The sequence below is a fragment of the Festucalex cinctus genome, chromosome 4 (genome assembly GCF_051991245.1).
Source record: "Festucalex cinctus isolate MCC-2025b chromosome 4, RoL_Fcin_1.0, whole genome shotgun sequence".
Lineage (NCBI taxonomy): Eukaryota > Metazoa > Chordata > Actinopteri > Syngnathiformes > Syngnathidae > Festucalex > Festucalex cinctus.
Window position 1 is genome coordinate 23362111 of NC_135414.1, and position 17196 is coordinate 23379306.

General features: G+C 42.5%; 1 protein-coding gene across 2 annotated transcripts in view; it reads left to right on the top strand.

Annotated features, from left to right (window-relative positions):
* The window catches only part of cd276 (CD276 molecule), a 66468-nt gene that overhangs the window by 3531 nt on the left and 45741 nt on the right, over window positions 1-17196 (top strand). For both annotated transcript variants that reach the window (XM_077519778.1, XM_077519779.1), the window contains exons 3-4: window positions 13061-13411; window positions 16623-16919. In XM_077519778.1, the coding sequence (XP_077375904.1) occupies window positions 13061-13411; window positions 16623-16919 (648 nt within the window). The remainder of the gene's footprint in view (window positions 1-13060; window positions 13412-16622; window positions 16920-17196) is intronic.

Genomic DNA, 17196 nt, shown 5'->3' on the forward strand with positions numbered 1-17196 from the left:
ATACAAAAAAACTGCAGTTGTTGTGCAGATCATTCAAGACCCTCGAGTAGTAAAAGGTAACTTTAGTGGCTCAATATGATGTGATTGTGTTTCTGGACAACAATAACAATATGTTGTGTTTATTATTAGTGTTGCATTTTGCGGTGGTGTAGAAATAAACTGTCAAAGGGAAATATATATTTCTTTTAGAAAAAATACTTTCAAGCAGATTTCTTTTTCTCCTAAGTGTTTAAAATGTGTCACATGCTAACCTGTAAACTCTGAATTTGTGATAGAATTTAGCATGTCTTGCTGACAGTGAGGTCGTTACCTTGTTGGCAGACGGGCTTGTCCGTGTCCGGTACCGATGCTCCCTGGCTGTTGGCCATGTAGGCAAAATAATCCCAGATAACACTGCTTGCTTGTTGTTTCTCGGTGAAGAGCTTATGTCTGGAATAGCGTGATATTTTGCAGCCACTTCTGTGTGTTGTCTATTTCTCTAACTTTGGCGCACCGCTCACTTTCGACACCGACTTCGGGAGAGCTTTGTCGCAGAAGAGGGAAAGTGGCATACAAAGTATGGGGAAGGCCCAATGACTTGTAATGGCGGCCAATTTGTTGTAGCTCTCTAAGCATCCATTAATACGTTTTTTTTTGGGGGGGGGGGGTTTGTACTGCTTTTATGCCACTGAGGATCGCGGGTCGCTTGAGCCTGTCTGAGCTGACACTGGACAACAGGTGGACAAGACCCAGGACTTGTTGCCAGTGAGTTGCAGGGTACATAGTGGGAACCCAGCCCATGCTGCCTGCACCAAAGTCAGGGGAATGTACTGTCCATCTAACAGGAGCATCAGTTTGAGCAGTGTCAGCCAGTGGAAGGGCTCTTGGTAGGCCATTTTGTTAACACTTTGTTGTTGTTGACCTTCTGTTACATTAGCACAGCCAGAGCTAGCAGTCTTAATACCTTAGCTTACCAATTGTATTCAATACAACATAGATAGTTGACCAGCTTTCACTGCGGGAGGGGAGCCTAGGGCTAATTAAAATTAATTAAAGTAATTGGATAGATCTCCCGGGGCGTGAAAATAGTCTGCTCTCGACTGTCTTTACAAGCGTGATAGCTGCGAATGCTCCCTTCATGTCTTTCTTTTTCCAACACTGAGATTGATTCTGTAGAGAGGGCTCACTTTAGCTTGCATGTAAATTCAATTTTCGGCTATTACCCTCTATCTATGATGCTCTTGCTAATTTGATTGCGTCCAGTGAAGGGTCCCATCGAGGGGCCATCTCGACCAAGACTGGTTTGATCGCATACACGATCACGTACATCATCAGTCTTGTTGGCCCGAGCGCTACCTCCATTCCTGCTTCCTTTCTCCCCTGTGCGTTCATTGAGACAAAGTGCATTACCCAACAAGCACCTCATGATTATTTCAACAAGTCGTCAAAATGCAGGCCTGTGGGACTGTTTAAAAATTGATTCAGGTAATATGCAGCGATTGCACTTCTGCAGGGGTTGCGCAGGACCCGGAGCCATGTGTGGCTGACTGCGCGTCTTGTGGGCAGGCGTGAATTGTTCGCATGGATGCTGAGTCGTGCTTGGAAACCTTTACAAAAGGCTCAGCTACTTTGCTGAGGTGGTAACCGGCACGGGGAGCCCCTCACACCCACACTTGAGCAGTGGTGGTAGCACTGATGTAAGTATGTAAGGCCGTTACAAAGACAATACAGTAAACCCCTTGTAGTCCTGAGGGATGGGGACCGAGCTCTGCCGCGTATAACAAAAAACGGCGAGTCTCTGCCACCCTCAAATGTTTAGAATTGCTTACATTACATTCAAACTCAACTTAAACTCAAATTTAATTTAACTTTCCCTTTAAAATAAATGATTGTATTAGCCACTGAGCAGAACACTTAAAGGGGAAGTCAAGCCCCCCATTTTTTTTTTTTTTTTGACAATAAAATGTTCTATGCAGCCCTGCTAGGCTAAATATGGTATTCCGGTTGATATAGTGTTAGGGCAGTGTTTCTCAATTCTGGTCCTCAGGCCCCCCTAGCCAGCCTGTTTTCCATGTCTCCCAATTGCAACACAGGTGAGGATCGTTATCAGGCTTCTCTAGAGCTTGCTGATTAGCTGTCATTGGAATCAGCTGCATTGGGAATTGGGAGACATTGGGAGGCTGGCTAGGTGGGCCTGTGGACTAGAATTGAGAAACACTGTGTTAGTGGAATATGAATTAAGCAGCAAAATCCAGCTGTTTTAATCCATCTCAGTGGGTGGTCATTTTGCTACTCGCTGTCGACAGATGACATCAATATTGCTTAGGGCTCAGGTAACAACCAATCACAGCTCAGCTTCAGAAAACAGGTGAGCTGTGATGATTGGTTGTTACCTGAGCAACATTGATGTCATCTTCAGTTGACCGCAAATGGCAAAATGGCTGCCCCGGGCTCCAGGTGGGGGAGTGGAACCGTCACTTGCCTTTGGTGCCGGTTGGCGTGGGTTCGATCCTCCGCCTGGGAGAGGCCCATGCGTGGCTTACAAGAAGTAAGCTTGTGTGAGTGATTGGATATAAAAAAAATAAAAATAAAAAATGGCTGTCCCTGAGATGGATAAAAATGGCTGGATTTTGCTTCATAACTCATATTCAACAGATGCAAATGCAATTCAGAATGTCACGATTAGACTAGAGAGTTCACATCTAACATATAATTGTCAAGAAATGTTTAAGGTTGACTTCCACTTTAAGACAGAAGAATTAATCAAGATGTAGCCCTTCAACTTACTTCCTTGACACCAAGTAGTACTTTATTTATTTATTTATTTATTTAATTTTTATTTTTTATTTATTTTATTTATTTATTTTTTTTTAAGAAAGGACTTTGGTGCGGGCGGCACCCGCCTCCCAGTACTGAGAACTTGGGTTTGAGTCCAGGCTTCGGCCTTCCTGCGTGGAGTTTGCATGTTGTCCCCTTGCCTGCGTGGGTCTTCTCCGGGCACTCCGTTCTCCTCCCACATTCCAAAGACATACATGGCAGGTTAATTGGGCTGAATTGTCCCTAGGTGTGCTTGTGTGTGTGTGTGGATGGTTGTTCATCTCTGTGTGCCTGGCTGGCAGCCAGTCCAGGGTGTACCCCGCCTACTAGAGGTGGGAATCTTGGGGCACCTCACGATTCGATTGCGATTACGATTCAGAGGCTACGATTCGATTATAAAACGATTATTGATTCCCCCCCAGGCAGCAGAAAAAAAACAATGTATTTTGGTGCTTTTAATGTTTCGTACATTAGTTACAAAAATAGTACAAAAGTCCTCTCAGGCCTAAATAAACTACTATTTCAGTATCAAGTTAACAGGTCAAAACAGTAAATAAAATACTCAAGTCCTCATTCTGTAACAACAAGTATATTCAGTCTTTAACAGAATAAAACATAGCATTGAGCAAAAATATATTATTTTTATCCACTCAAAAGTGCACTGAGGTATAAATGAAAGACAATGTGAACTACTACTTCAATACAAATGCCTAAAAAAAATAATAAAAAAGTGCTTTCCTGCTTTTTAAGTTGTGTAAAGATGAACATGTAAACATTAAAGTTTCTCAGAGGTACAAAAAAAAAAAATACCTCAAGTGCTTTTCTGCTTTTTAACTTGTGTAAACATGAACGTGTAAACATTAATGGGATCGTTCGGGTTTTTTAACATGAATCTCAATTTGATCCTCACCTCCCGTGTGTGCGATCAGCACTGACTTCGGCGTTGGACGAGAGGAAAATAGTCCACCAAGCTGGCTGGGGTCTCGGAAATAAAGCGTTTTTCTTCTAAAAAACTTTTTGTTTTCAAAAGCGTGATACATTTCCACCACAATACTCTTTTCTGAATAAAGTCAGACGCCATTACCGCCAGCCACTACTTTTCTGTTCGTTCGTTCGTATCACTGCGCGGCGCCCTGTAGAACGCTAACCGACGCACTGCAGCCAGCTAGCTGATACTTCCGCCTGAAGTTGTTTGCCTTTTCGGAGCAGGTCTGATCTCACGAAGAGGTGGGTTGGTCAGCTCGGCCATGCTTGTTGTTGTTTTGAATCTCGAGGCGGGTCCGTCCCAAAAGCGTCCCGAAGACCGCGCGCGCTACTACGTTTCAGTTCCGCGTACTTTTCGCTCCGGTTCACTTTAGTTTCGCTTCCCTTGGCATATTTATATAATCGGAATTTGGACGTTTGTGAATCGTTCTCGATTGTTCCACGGCCGAATCGTGAATAATCTAAGAATCGGAAATTTTGCACACCTCTACCGCCTACTGTCCAAAGCCAGCTGAGATAGGCTCCAGCACCCCCCGCAACCCTTGTGAGGAGCAAGCGGTCAAGAAAATGGATGGATGGATGGATGCATGGAAGGACTTTGATGCCATGTTGTAGCATTTTAGGGTGTCTCAGAAAGAGCACAAAACAGCAACATTTTCAGCAAACAGCAGGGGACTGTTAAAAAGGGTGGAAATGGTTAATTGAATATTGAACCTAAATTTATGCTCTGTTTTCAATGGCACTGTCTGAGAGGTATTGAAGTTGTATTCAGATAGATAGATAGATAGATAGTTAGTGTGCTAGTATGATAGTATGATGCAATGCCAAAGCAAGCTGTTAAATTGTAAGAAAAAGATGTACAGACATCCTGTGAAGGGCAATCAAGGAAGCCTTACCCGCCATGCTGTTTCTCTTCTTCATCCTTTAAGTTTTCTGTCCTCAAGTGCGAACTGACCTTGTGACCGTTCGTCTACCTTGTCAGCTCGCCCCGTTCTTTTTTTTTTTTTTTTTTTTTTTTCATTTGTGAAACCACAGCTCATCAAAAGGCTCTCGGTGTCTGCGGACTTGTAAGCCAGAGGCTCACTCTTATCTGACTGCCCGGGCCCATTAGCGGGTTATTGACAGGATATGAGATGGCTCGCATCAAGGAAGGAGGCAAGAGAAGGCGACGGTGGACAGCGAGCAAAGAAAGAAAGGAAGCTGGAGAGAGAAGAGGGGATAGAGAGAGAAAGACAGATAGAAAGATTTAAAAGGGGGGGGAAAAAAACAGTACAAAAGAATGTTCCATCCTGATTTATGACTCTGCGGGAAATAAGCAAGTCTGAGTCCTTATCTAGCCGATCACCTGGATGTCTGCCTGGCGAGGACTCTCCTTTGTGATTTCCTGGGGAAAACATAAGAAAGGAGCAGATTGTATTACGAGCTTGATGTTGAAAGTGACCCCTTTAATAATGCGCATTGGCTTTTGAGGATGTGTTGGGCCAAGATCACGCAGTTAGGAACATCTGCAAATGAAGCCTCCCTTGATGATCATGCAAAGACGAGATAGCCTGATCCATCAACTAGGCTCTACCCGCAGTGCCCCAGAAAACCCAACCAATCAATGTGGCCCCAAGCTCCACACCGACCATGCTGCATCACCATCACTGCCCCCCCCCCCCCCCAACTCTGAATAAGATTATCTACACGTGCTGAAATCAAAAGCTCACTTTTACTTTCAGAAGTTTAGCAGGTCTTGGTTGTGTCGTAAAAATAATCAGTATGAAATGGCTCGCACATCCTTTGAGCTCAGGCATTTGAAGTTCAGGTCCGTGCAAAATACTTTGAATAAATATTTGTTGGGCTGCAATTTCACAAGTTGACACCAGGGGGCAGTATTGTACAAGCATAGTTATCACAAATGAGCGCTCTAATCACTCAGAGACCTTGTTTTTCCCCAGGTCACTGAGTTGCATCACACTTACATAAAACAAACCAAACAAATGCATTTTTTAAAACCTTCATATGATTCTTTTAAAGACGAACAAATATAATCACATGAACCACAGTGCATTAAAGAACATGTTATTATCAAACAAAGGAGTAAACCGTACAAGCTTGTCAAGGTCCATTGCTAAAATGCTACGCTACTTGACTCTTCCTGACCCACTTGGATTAGATCTGTGCGATGCACAATTTAACAATCACTTGTCTCAAGCCTTAAGTTGTATCCCATTTAGCTTGCCAAGTTAATAGTTTCACCTTTTCATTTCAGTGTAGCCTACTGATCATACTCGTACTAATGTGCCATTGGCTTTTGTGAGAATTACCCTTTAAATGTGTGAGCACACTGCGATTAGCAGATGGGTGCAATCATTGTGTAAATATTTCTGTCCATGTATTGAACGATAGTTATTACCTTGACAAAAGGAAGACTGAGGCACTCATTGTGTGGCAGAAAATATAAAAGGTCAAGTCTCTTGCAGTAGTAGTATTGCAGTCACTATAGAAAATGAACTGATGAGCAGAAATAAGAAAACAAAATAAGGCCTAATTATAGTTCTATGATGATGGTTACAAACGTAAATTGTACTACTTTTACAGTGGTCAACTTTGTAAGGTTCCTCTATACCATTAAATTGTGTTTACCTTTTTGCATGCAGAGCCTGACGCTGAGAACATTTGTTATTTGCCGCGTGTGTTTGTCAACGTGACCGATGTCAGTCACGCTGACAGGAAGCTCTTTGCTCCACTGCAGCTCTCTTACAGCTTCTCCATTGTAGTGTCAAGAGTTCCTTGTGTCCAACTCCTCACACTGTGTTGCTACGGACCTGTCAGTAGTCAAGCAGGTGTGGAATATCAATGTGGTCTCTGGCCTTTGGGGCTATGGAGGAAACTGGGGTGTGCGTGCATGTGTGCGTGTGCAAGGCTGTTTGATTGTATCGGTACAAATACTACTGATACATAACAATTATGGTGCATTTTCATCTGTGGTTGCAAAACTGAATATAATTTCAATTAATTTACCTAACATCAGTCTCTTCTTCACCGAGATCACTGGTAAACCAGACCAGCGTTTCCCAACCTTAACTGAGCAAAGGCAAATATTTTACTTTTATACAAAAAAAATTACAGCACACCAACAAATTTAATGTGTCACAAAAAGTGAATGTGCTGTAATAATGATGATTTTGTCTCAATTTAATCACATGTTGACTAAACCAGTGTGAAATTATTCACTCCTTTTTAAGGCTGGACAGATAAGAAGGGTTTATTAAGGTGCAGCAGGTTGTTGAAGCACAAACATTGGGCAAATACAAACACCATATGGACAAGAAGTACTAGAACACCTGTTTGGTTACAGTGGTTATCACGCTTACAGGAATTGAAAACATGGAGTTGTACCAGCATTTTCATTTCCGCTCTTCTGGGAAGACATTCTCACGGTGTACATGATTATGCCATATCGCTCTAGTTTAATCATTAATATACATTTTTAGGCCTATAAAACTAACCAACAGTAAATTATTTTTCTATGCTAGTAGCTATTGCTATTACTGCCATCGAGTTGGTCCTTTAAAATTTGCCTGAAATGTCTGGGATGAAATGTGAAATCAGGGGACCTAAGGGAAAACTCAACGTTAAAAGCATCATGTCGTGATATTTGTGAGGGATCAGGTTTGTACCAAACCTAACCAGCATGCTGAATGACCACTACGATGTACTGTACCTCTGCCGGTGTATATTGCCAACTGTCTCACACAGTTTATGACACCAATCCTTTGGACAACCACACTAAAAACGTCTTCTTCGCCATTTTGTTTTATGAGATAACTCGTCAGAAACGTCTCCGGCGACAATGTGCATAAAACATCCCAGTTGGTGCGCGCCCATGCTGATTAGCACACTGCGGTTAAATGCTCTGCTCGCACCCACACTTGCCTCGAGCCTCCTTTCCCATCATCATCATCATCATAGGCTTAGATGGCAATAGCAGCTTGCCAACACCTGACAAAAGCACTGTTATTGTAGGAAGGTGTTTGAAAGTGTCACGGTGATGGTTAGTCTTGAAATTAGAGTGGAGAGCGGTGTGAAGATCATTTAAAGACTTTTTTTTTTTTCTTTTTCTTTTTCCCTTTCCTAGTCAGCGCTCGCTGCTAAGCAGGGCCGGCTGCCAGCGGCCGCCAAAGGCTTAAATGAGTTTATTTCATGTCGGCTGTGAAAGTGCCCGTCTCTGTCACGTAGGCACTCAAACAGAGCTGAGGCCCATAAACACAAAGTGCAGCGTGTAAATCCCGGCTGCCTGACGTCTCCCAGCGTGCCCTCGATGGCTGCTCAGCATGTCTTTATAGAGAGGGCAGGAGAGGAGAATCCTTACTTCCCCTCTGGGAAGACCCCACTGGCAATACTACTAGCTTTACCACCCAACCACCTCTCCCCTCAGCAAATACCGCTACTTTCTTGAGGAGACACTACCACATCTATACTCTACAGCTACACTCTAAAAACAGTTGGGTCAAAAAAAACCCACCTATGGGTCAAAAATGGACCGATCCTCTACAAAGGTATATTTGACCCAACTTTGAGTCAAGAAATGTGTATTTTAGTGTAAAACAACCCATAAATTGGTCAGATCCATTACTTGGGTAATAAAATTGGGTCATTTTGTATAAAACAACGCAGAAAGTAGGGTCAAATTGACCCATAAAGTGGATCGGTCTGTTTTTGATCCATAATTGGGTTACTTTTGACCCAACTGTTTTTAGGGTGTACCACCTACTCACTTCTTCCCTAAGGCCGGGTACACACATAAAGACAATCTGGCTGTTTTTGTACCCATTTTGCCTCTTCCGGACCAAGGATGTCAAACGGTCGACCATCTGATAAGGTTGTCTTGTAAGATTATCTTTATGTCTGAGGTATGTTAAGCATGGATTTGTCCGGATAATAAGGTCCAAAATGAGTTGGGACTGCCAGTTGTAAATAATGAACGTCTTCAAATTTTGCGACCGTAAATCTTTGTGTGGAGGAAGCCGACGTCTCCTTAAGCTAGTTGACTCCACAGACTGTGACGTGACGGAATGTAAGCAAGGGAAAAAAAAAAAAACGAAAAAAAAAAACCCCACAACTGTTGGCAAACGTTTGAGGAACGTTTACAGAACGTTGCGACCTTGAATGAATCCTGACGAGAATTAAACATTCGCTAGCTTCGCAAACAATCGCCTCAGTGGGATACGGGCTTTCACTTCCACTTCATGGTCTATGGCAGGCACACTCTTGATTTCTTGTGGTTCCACATCACTGCCAGACCAAAAGCTTTTCTCAAACTAGCCAGGAGTTTAACCTAGTACCTTTGCATCCGTAGTCAGGTACTTCTTCCTTACCAGTTTCCCACTACACTACTACATCTTGCCTCTTGTCTGGGGCAAATACATGCTTTCAGTAGCCAGAGCAGCCCTGTCACAGCATGCAGATCACACAGAGTGCAGAGTGCAGTGCATACAGTGATTTGCCTCACATGGTATTTCACCTCTGACGAATAGGACATCAGATGCATGTTTTTCCATGACGTCAGCCGCCAGCCTTGCTCTTGTCTCCCCACCTCCCCTTGCTCCCTCCCCTTGATGCAAATTCCAAAATTGTTCCCTATGTTCTCTTTCCAAGTGCCGGTCAGTGTAACTGCACAAAGTCCCTGTGTAGGCCCTCCAGAGCGAGACGTAGGTCGCCAGTTTAAAAAAATAAAATAAAATTGAGAGGAGGAGGAGGTATTGAACACATTGATAGTTTAGATTTTCTTTTTTTTCTTTGAGTCGGCCAGTGCGGAGGAAGTAGAGATTGTTCTTAACCTTGTTTCCAGATATTATCTTTAGCTTGATGCCGTTTTGCTTTACAATGATCCTACCCCCACCTTCCTGAATGCACCTGGTGGTGTGAGTCATCCATGGCTCATCTCAGAGTGATGTAATTGCACTCTGTCTTACCCTTTTCTCTCAACATGGATATCATGGAGTACTATCACTGACCGCCCCTTCCCTGTAATAAAGAACCCGTATACATGAGTGCAAACGCTACACCGAATCTGTACAAAAATATAAACACTACACTTGTTTGTGTTCACATTTTTTTTCCACATGGGTTTACTTCAAAGATCTAAAACTTTTTATGCATTCAAGGAAGGCCCATTTCTCTCAAATATTGATCTGATAACAGATCTTCTTCTCTATGAGTTCTCAAATGTAAATATACATAGCCTTTGATAGCTCAGTCATTTGAGATACTGCTGCAACGCAATGATCAACTTTGTGGCGGTGCTGTCAATCAGTTATCACCTGGTGGTGTAGCTACTACTACTGGTAGTAAAGGTAATATATAGCCTACTATTTGTTATGTTTTATTCGTATTTTCCTTTCAGACACATTATTATAGGTTACATCGATCACATTACATCATTTGCAACATTGACAACTGAAAGAAGGGCTGACAGGTAGAAGCCATGGCTTATTAGAAACCCGTCCCCATCGATTCTTATTAAACGCATCAGTCATATCAATTGATTATAATAGTCATTGATTCATATCGTTATCCATCAATCCCAGACTTATGTCTGCACACGTTCATCTTAAATGTCCATGTGTAGATTGCGGCTAGTCCCAGTCATTTGGAACTGGTGAATCGGTCCCCAGACGCCACCAACAGGCCCATCCCTCCAGGCGAGCAGCCAAGGCGGGATGGCGGAGTCTCGTTCACCAGTAGCGTCTTAGCTTACCTTGGATCAGCTTTCACACATGTTGTGGCTTCCAGAAGAGTAGTTCGGCTTGCATTCTGCCCATTTCGTCCACAGCAATGTTCACTCGATTCTGGTCAGCTCAGCCGTCGCTGTTGCCAGCATCCGATGATGCTTACTTGTAGATCTTGATAGAGTACTTAGCACTCACCAAGGCCAGCCCACCCGACAGAGTTGCCCCCGCCAGCCGCCTCCAGGAACCAACTTCCCCAACCCCATTTTGAATTTTGACAACAGATTCATTGCAGCCGCAATACAACCTTATCACAACAGCCTTGAGTGTTACATCAAATATAATATAGAACGTAATAGATGTTTCTAGTTAAACTGCTAAGGTGATTTTGGTCCTAATTCTGATTCTGACTATTTTTATGAAACCCTCCAACTCCCCTTGATGCCCCCATACCTACTCCCACAGCCATAACGGGAGAACTGCATTTGAGAGTGGAATGTTCAGTTCATGAAAACTGTGAAGAAAAATAAAAGTGTGACGTTTATATTTTGGTTTTATATACCATTTGTTGGTGGAAAAAAAAAAAAAAAGATCATCACAGCCACTATCTCTCCATGGACGTTGAAGAATGTTTTTGTGGGAGGGGCAACCTTGAGAGGTCGAACATGGCTGCTCCAAATTTCATTGGGCAACATTTGAATTTAAACCCAATCATTACTCTGGAGGCAAAACATGCTTTATACCATTAACTTCTTCAGTTATCAAGGTGACACTCCAGCCACGCCATTCCCCATAAAACATCATTGCACGTTCTAAACAATAAACAGAAAGGAATTATTGTGACATCTGAGCTTCTTTCGCCCCCATTATTTACAGCAGATTTACGGTTGGCCAATAGGTGGTACTGTTCACGTATCAGTTCCAAGGGATGTTAAACGTAAGATACTTCAAAAATAGGCCTTCCTAGACTCAGCGTCCATACATGAAGGTGCTCAGATGAAAGTCGTTTGTTGTTAATTGGATAGTTGATTAAAGCACCTCCGCTTTGTCGAATCTCCCCCATACTGAAGTGAGTCAACGCTGACGGTACCTTGCGGTGGAGTTCAAAAGCGGCAAAAATGCTACCCTGATTATAACAATTACAGGGACAAAACAGTGTGTCACTCTTGGGGCCAGAGTATTTTTTTCCCCCCGTCCTCTCCTGTGATGCAGATGAGCGTATTGGCGTTCTATAAGAGCTGACAGAGATCAATGGGGAACGCTGACTCGCAAGGATGCCACGAACGGCTGCCTGAGATGGCCACTAATCCAGAATAATTACGCTTTCGCCCTCGTCTAGACAAACAATGCAGCATGTGCCGCTCAATCAGCGACTTTTTCAATAAAAGTGGCGGCGGCAGCATTGTCTCAAAAAATGTTCACTCAAGAGTTTTTTGCTTCCGCGTTGCCTTAATCCCCTTTTTTATCCACTTCCTGCTGCCACACTGTGCAAGCAATTTAGCTCTTTCTGAAGCAGATCTAGCATACATTTCAAGCTGCTTGACTTTTAGGGGTATCCGTCTCTTACATTATAACACATAAAATGTCAACATGATTGTGGAATACTCTTACACACTAGTGGCTTCCTTCCTCTGTTTCCGCTCTGATAGAAGCTCAGAAGGTGGATAATTCTCTTATCGACTTCTTTATCGATAACGTTTACACAAACTGTAAAAAGTCGGCTTTGATAAGTGTTTTAGAAGAGATTTCCAACTCCACAAATGACATCCAACATGGCCAGGATGGGCTATATATACATTTTTTTAATCTAAGTAGTTTAGAGGTGGGGGCGGCACAAAAAAATTATATAATTATTATGTTATTATTATATATAATTATATATTAATTATATATTATAATGTAGTAAGAACCTTGTTTTTTTTGTTTTTTTTTTAATGGAATAGCATGCTGTGTCATTTAATTCATCCATTGGACACTGCACACCACCGACCAATGCAGTGTGACTTTTGTCACCATGACAACAAAGGCGGAGCTATTTGTTAAGCCATCATCCATCCATTTTCTTATTCCTCACAAGCAGGCGGGGTACACTCTGAACTGCATGGTTGCCAGCCAATTGCAGGGCAATTGTTGAGTCCAGGGTCGAAAAAACTCACTCATATCTTTACTCAGTGCAGTTGTTTGGTATTAAACTTTACACACTCTTGTCCTAGTATTGTGTTTTTCCTCGATTATGCTTCTCTGATACTACGTCCAAAGTAATAAATACATTACTTGGAGGAATTGACTTTGTGTCCCCGTCATCCCCCATTTAATTATCTTCTGCATGGAAATTGGTTTTAAAATGTGTTGCAGTAACGTTTCAGCATCTCGCAAAAAAATGACCAAGGTTCTCAAAACAGGGTCACTTTTCAAGTAATTAACCAGGGATTCATCATTCAATAACATGAGAAAGTGTGAATCTTTAACTGGTACTTATTCCATTCTTCCCAGTTTTCTCGAAAGCACATTAAATTCCAAACTTCGTGCAATGTCACTCACAGGCTATTTCCTCTCTCTTGTAGCTTTGATGGAGGTGTACGTCCCTGACCAGCCCGTGGTGGCACTATACAATACGGACGTCGCACTAAACTGTTCCTTCAGACCCGCTGCCCCCTTCAACGCATCTGACGTGACCGTCTTCTGGCAGCTGACCGACACCAAGCGCAGTGTGTACGGATACAGCGAAGGACACGATCAGTTGGCAGATCAGGCTGAAAGGTTCGTCAACCGCACTGGCCTGTTCCCCCACGAGCTGGGCCTGGGCAACGCCTCGCTGCTCCTGAGGAAGGTGGTGGTGGCTGACGAAGGCAGCTACACCTGCTTTGTCCGAGTGCAGGAATACGGCAGCGCTGCTTTGTTACTCCAGGTGGCCGGTGAGTTTAGCTTTGTACCACCTTGTCTGCCCTCAGTCTCCTCACTGATAAAATGTGTCTCCTCACAAGTAATGAAATACAGGAGACTAACAGTTATGTTCGCATTAATTGTTTTTGTTTGTTAACATGTCTCATTCTGACTGGTGCACATGGTTTCTTCCTTTGATACTAATATCAGTGGAAAACCAACTGACACAAACCTAAACTTGATTATCTGGATGGTCTTTCGCAAATCATTTCAGTCCACCTGTAACGTTTTCCCAAAACCATCAAAATTCTTTCCACTGTACTGGGTGTCATCGCTTTAGGACGGACTTATGTTCTTATGGGGGCAAAATAACAATCTGGAATGATCTGTAGTCTCTTAGTAACCTATGCTAATACAGTAGTAAAGTCTTAATTATATCAAACATTTGTAAGAATTCCAACACAATAACGATGAATAGACAATGTAAAACAATCAAATGAAAAACAGTTCAGCCTGGTCCTAACTGTGTGCCTTCTAGTTGCACATGTGACATTCTTTCAGAAGTCGAGAAGTACAGAGTCAGTAAACGGCAGTGGTATCTATTGGTGCACCCCTAGTAAAAACGAGAGCATTTTTATTAAACTTCCTTAATTGAACTATGGGGGAAACAAATGATGAAATCTCTCTCTGTTCTGTAGTCCTCAATACCATTGTCATGATAAGAAAAAAAAATAACATTGTCTGGAGGAGTCATGTTGTACTTCCTTATAATTTTACATGTCAAAGGTTAAGAATAAGTTAAGTCAGTATTCTATTTTTGGACTTTCTCCTACTAAAGGAATCATTCTGAGTCATTGCAAGTACAGTAATTTTCTCGCATTGATTAGTAATGGAGGCTAACCCTATTGTCTCTCTGTTCACGTTTTAGCATGTTGACAACATTAGCAAGCTAATGCTATGAGTGCAATCATACAATCCATTAAGAGGTTAACTTCCAAAGATTGTATTTTTTGCGGCCATGTACTTTAATGGTACAGTCTGTATTACACTTGTGTGCATGCGGGACGTAAACGTGATAAACAGTTTCCCCAGGGCTGCTCGACTGCATGTGTGGTCAATAAGCGCTGATTGTGGCATCTGTTGTGGTCAATAGCTGCTGACTTTGACTCTCAGCCGTTGTTTTGGTCAATCAGCCTTGACTAGCATCTTGGCTGTTTACATGACGATGCAGGCCACCCTTCACAGCAGAGAATTGTTTATTTACTTTACAGTGCAATGGCACATTTTTATATCTATTGAGAGATGACTGCTCTATTCTCAGACGATGGATGCTGTGCATTAGGTAGTGTTAATGAATAATGTTTTTCTCCCCATCCTGGCTGGCAAAAGGGAAAACAATGTCTCCCAACAGTGACAAATTGGTTCCATTTTATGCATGAGATTTATAGATGTTTCTATTTTTAAACAGCATTCACAGTTAAGGTCGTATATTTCCTTCTTGCTGCGAATGCAAAGAAGCCAATGGTCTTGATGGAAATGTGGCTGACAGTCAAATGGACAGTAGAGGAAGTTAGATGGATATTTATTTACTTGCCGATGATACAACACCATCCTGATACATCAAATGCTGTGATATGATTCACTCCAATTATGATGCAGATGATATGATTCACTTCTAATTACTACTATTCTGACTCATTCCAATTACTCTAATTTTAATATGATTCACTGCATTGACACTGTAGAAACGCGTGCACATAAAAATAAAATCAGTGCATACTTTACACTTCATTTTGACTTATAAAGGCTGCGAGAGCCAGTCACAGACGGTGGATGGGCAGGGTATGCTGCAGGTCTTTAAGTTCATCCATGAGGTCGGCGGATCAGGAGAAAAATGAGCATCAAACAACCTCTGATGCTCTTTTGGGAACCAGACCAAAATCATGTGCACCCCTGACTATGGTATATGGTATGAGTAAAGTCACTGCAATTACTGTATGCTTCAATTCATTCCAGTTTTCATACAATTCATACCATCAAGACCTGCAGGTACTTGATGGTATGGAAGAGCCCTACTTTAGTTAGCAGAAAGCACAGTAAATCTGGTCACCATGTCAAAAGTCCACTTCTCACCCGCTGATCAGACTAACTTTAAATCATTTCAGGCTCAGCTCCACCCTATTGTTTGCTGTGCCATGATTGGCTCTGGGACTAGAGCAGTCTCTTTTCTCTTTCACCTTTGTACTCTTGCTTCAGATCAAGGGAATGGGATTTGGGATTTTCGTCGAGGCTGACATTAGACCCCCACCGATGCCGACATGTTTTTATTTATTTATTTTTTTTCAGCCTGGTTTGTACCCAAATCTCAGAGACAGCCAATTTCTGCCTACGTTCACCTCCTGGCCTTGAACTCTCTTAAAAAAAATAAAAAAAACATTTAAAAAAATTAAGGAGTTGCTCTGCATTTTGGCACTCTGGGAAGTGTTAAGATGCAGCATGCCTGTGTGCCACTGATACCATGCGGAATTGTGGGATTTTGAACCTAATTTTATGCTAAGTTTCACTAAATGTAATTTATGCCTTAATGGGAATGATATGGTCCGGAAGTTCTGCTGCTTGTTGAATCATCTACCACATCAATAACTTCTACCATCAGACATGTTTTTTTTTCTCAATTTAAAGCAGTTTTTTTTTTTTTTTTAATATCATGTCTGCTTTCATCAAAAGACCCCAGGGATCAAGAATTATAGGGTACTTTACACACCTGACTCTAGTTATTGTCTTCCTGAAATTAGCTCTGCTCATCATGCAAGTGAGGAGTGACTGTATAATTTGCCCCATATACTCGTCGTGGGTCAATGACGAGTCAGAATCTCGTTTTCATGCTGACCATAGGCAGAGCCCTGGAGTTACGACCAGAATGGCTTCTACTTGAAGCAGCAAGGAGATGGTGGCTGCGAAAAAGTGCTCATGTAACACTGATTATAAAAGCATTTTCACTTTTTAGAGAAAGCACTTCATATATTACAACGTGTTTATGTGGGACGGATTTGCAGAATGGCTCCCACAGACACATTTTTTTTTTTAAATAGGCAGATAACAAAAGATTTACTTGGTTGTTTAATTTCACACTTGATTTGTGGGCAGGCACTCAAGCGACCCAACTATTTGTATACAAGCAATTAAAAAGTCAATTCTCCATAACAAGACTCATTTAAATCCTTCTCCCCTGTTTTTATCCAGCCCCTTACTCCAAGCCCGTTGTGACCTTGGAGCCGGAATCTAACCTTCGGCCAGGTGAAGAGGTGGCCCTCACTTGTGTGGCTTACGGAGGCTACCCGGAAGCCGACGTGATGTGGCAGGACGGGGGCGGCCGCAACCTGACGGACAATGTTACCACTTCGGTGGTGGCCAACGAGGAGGGTTTATTCTCCCTGACCAGCGTGCTGACGGTCGTGCTGGAGCCCAACAGCACCTACAGCTGCACACTCATCAACCCGTTGCTGGGGGAGGAGGGGAACGCCTTTGTCACCATCACAGGTCGGTGCACCTTCGTTTGCCTTTCGCTTTAGGAATCCTTGAAGCCGTTTTTACACCGAGCCTTAAAATTGTTTTATGTCAAATAGTGACAAATTGTTTTTAAGCAACACGTTGGGAAAAGTTGCCTCTGTTACCACTCGGATACTACCAACATAATATGACGGCTAAAAGCTTTCATAGTGCAAATGGTTTATCATAACACAGATGAATGCTAAATGGTAAAAAAGGATGGAACGTATAACCTACAAGTATTGGCAGGTTTACTAGTAATAAAAGT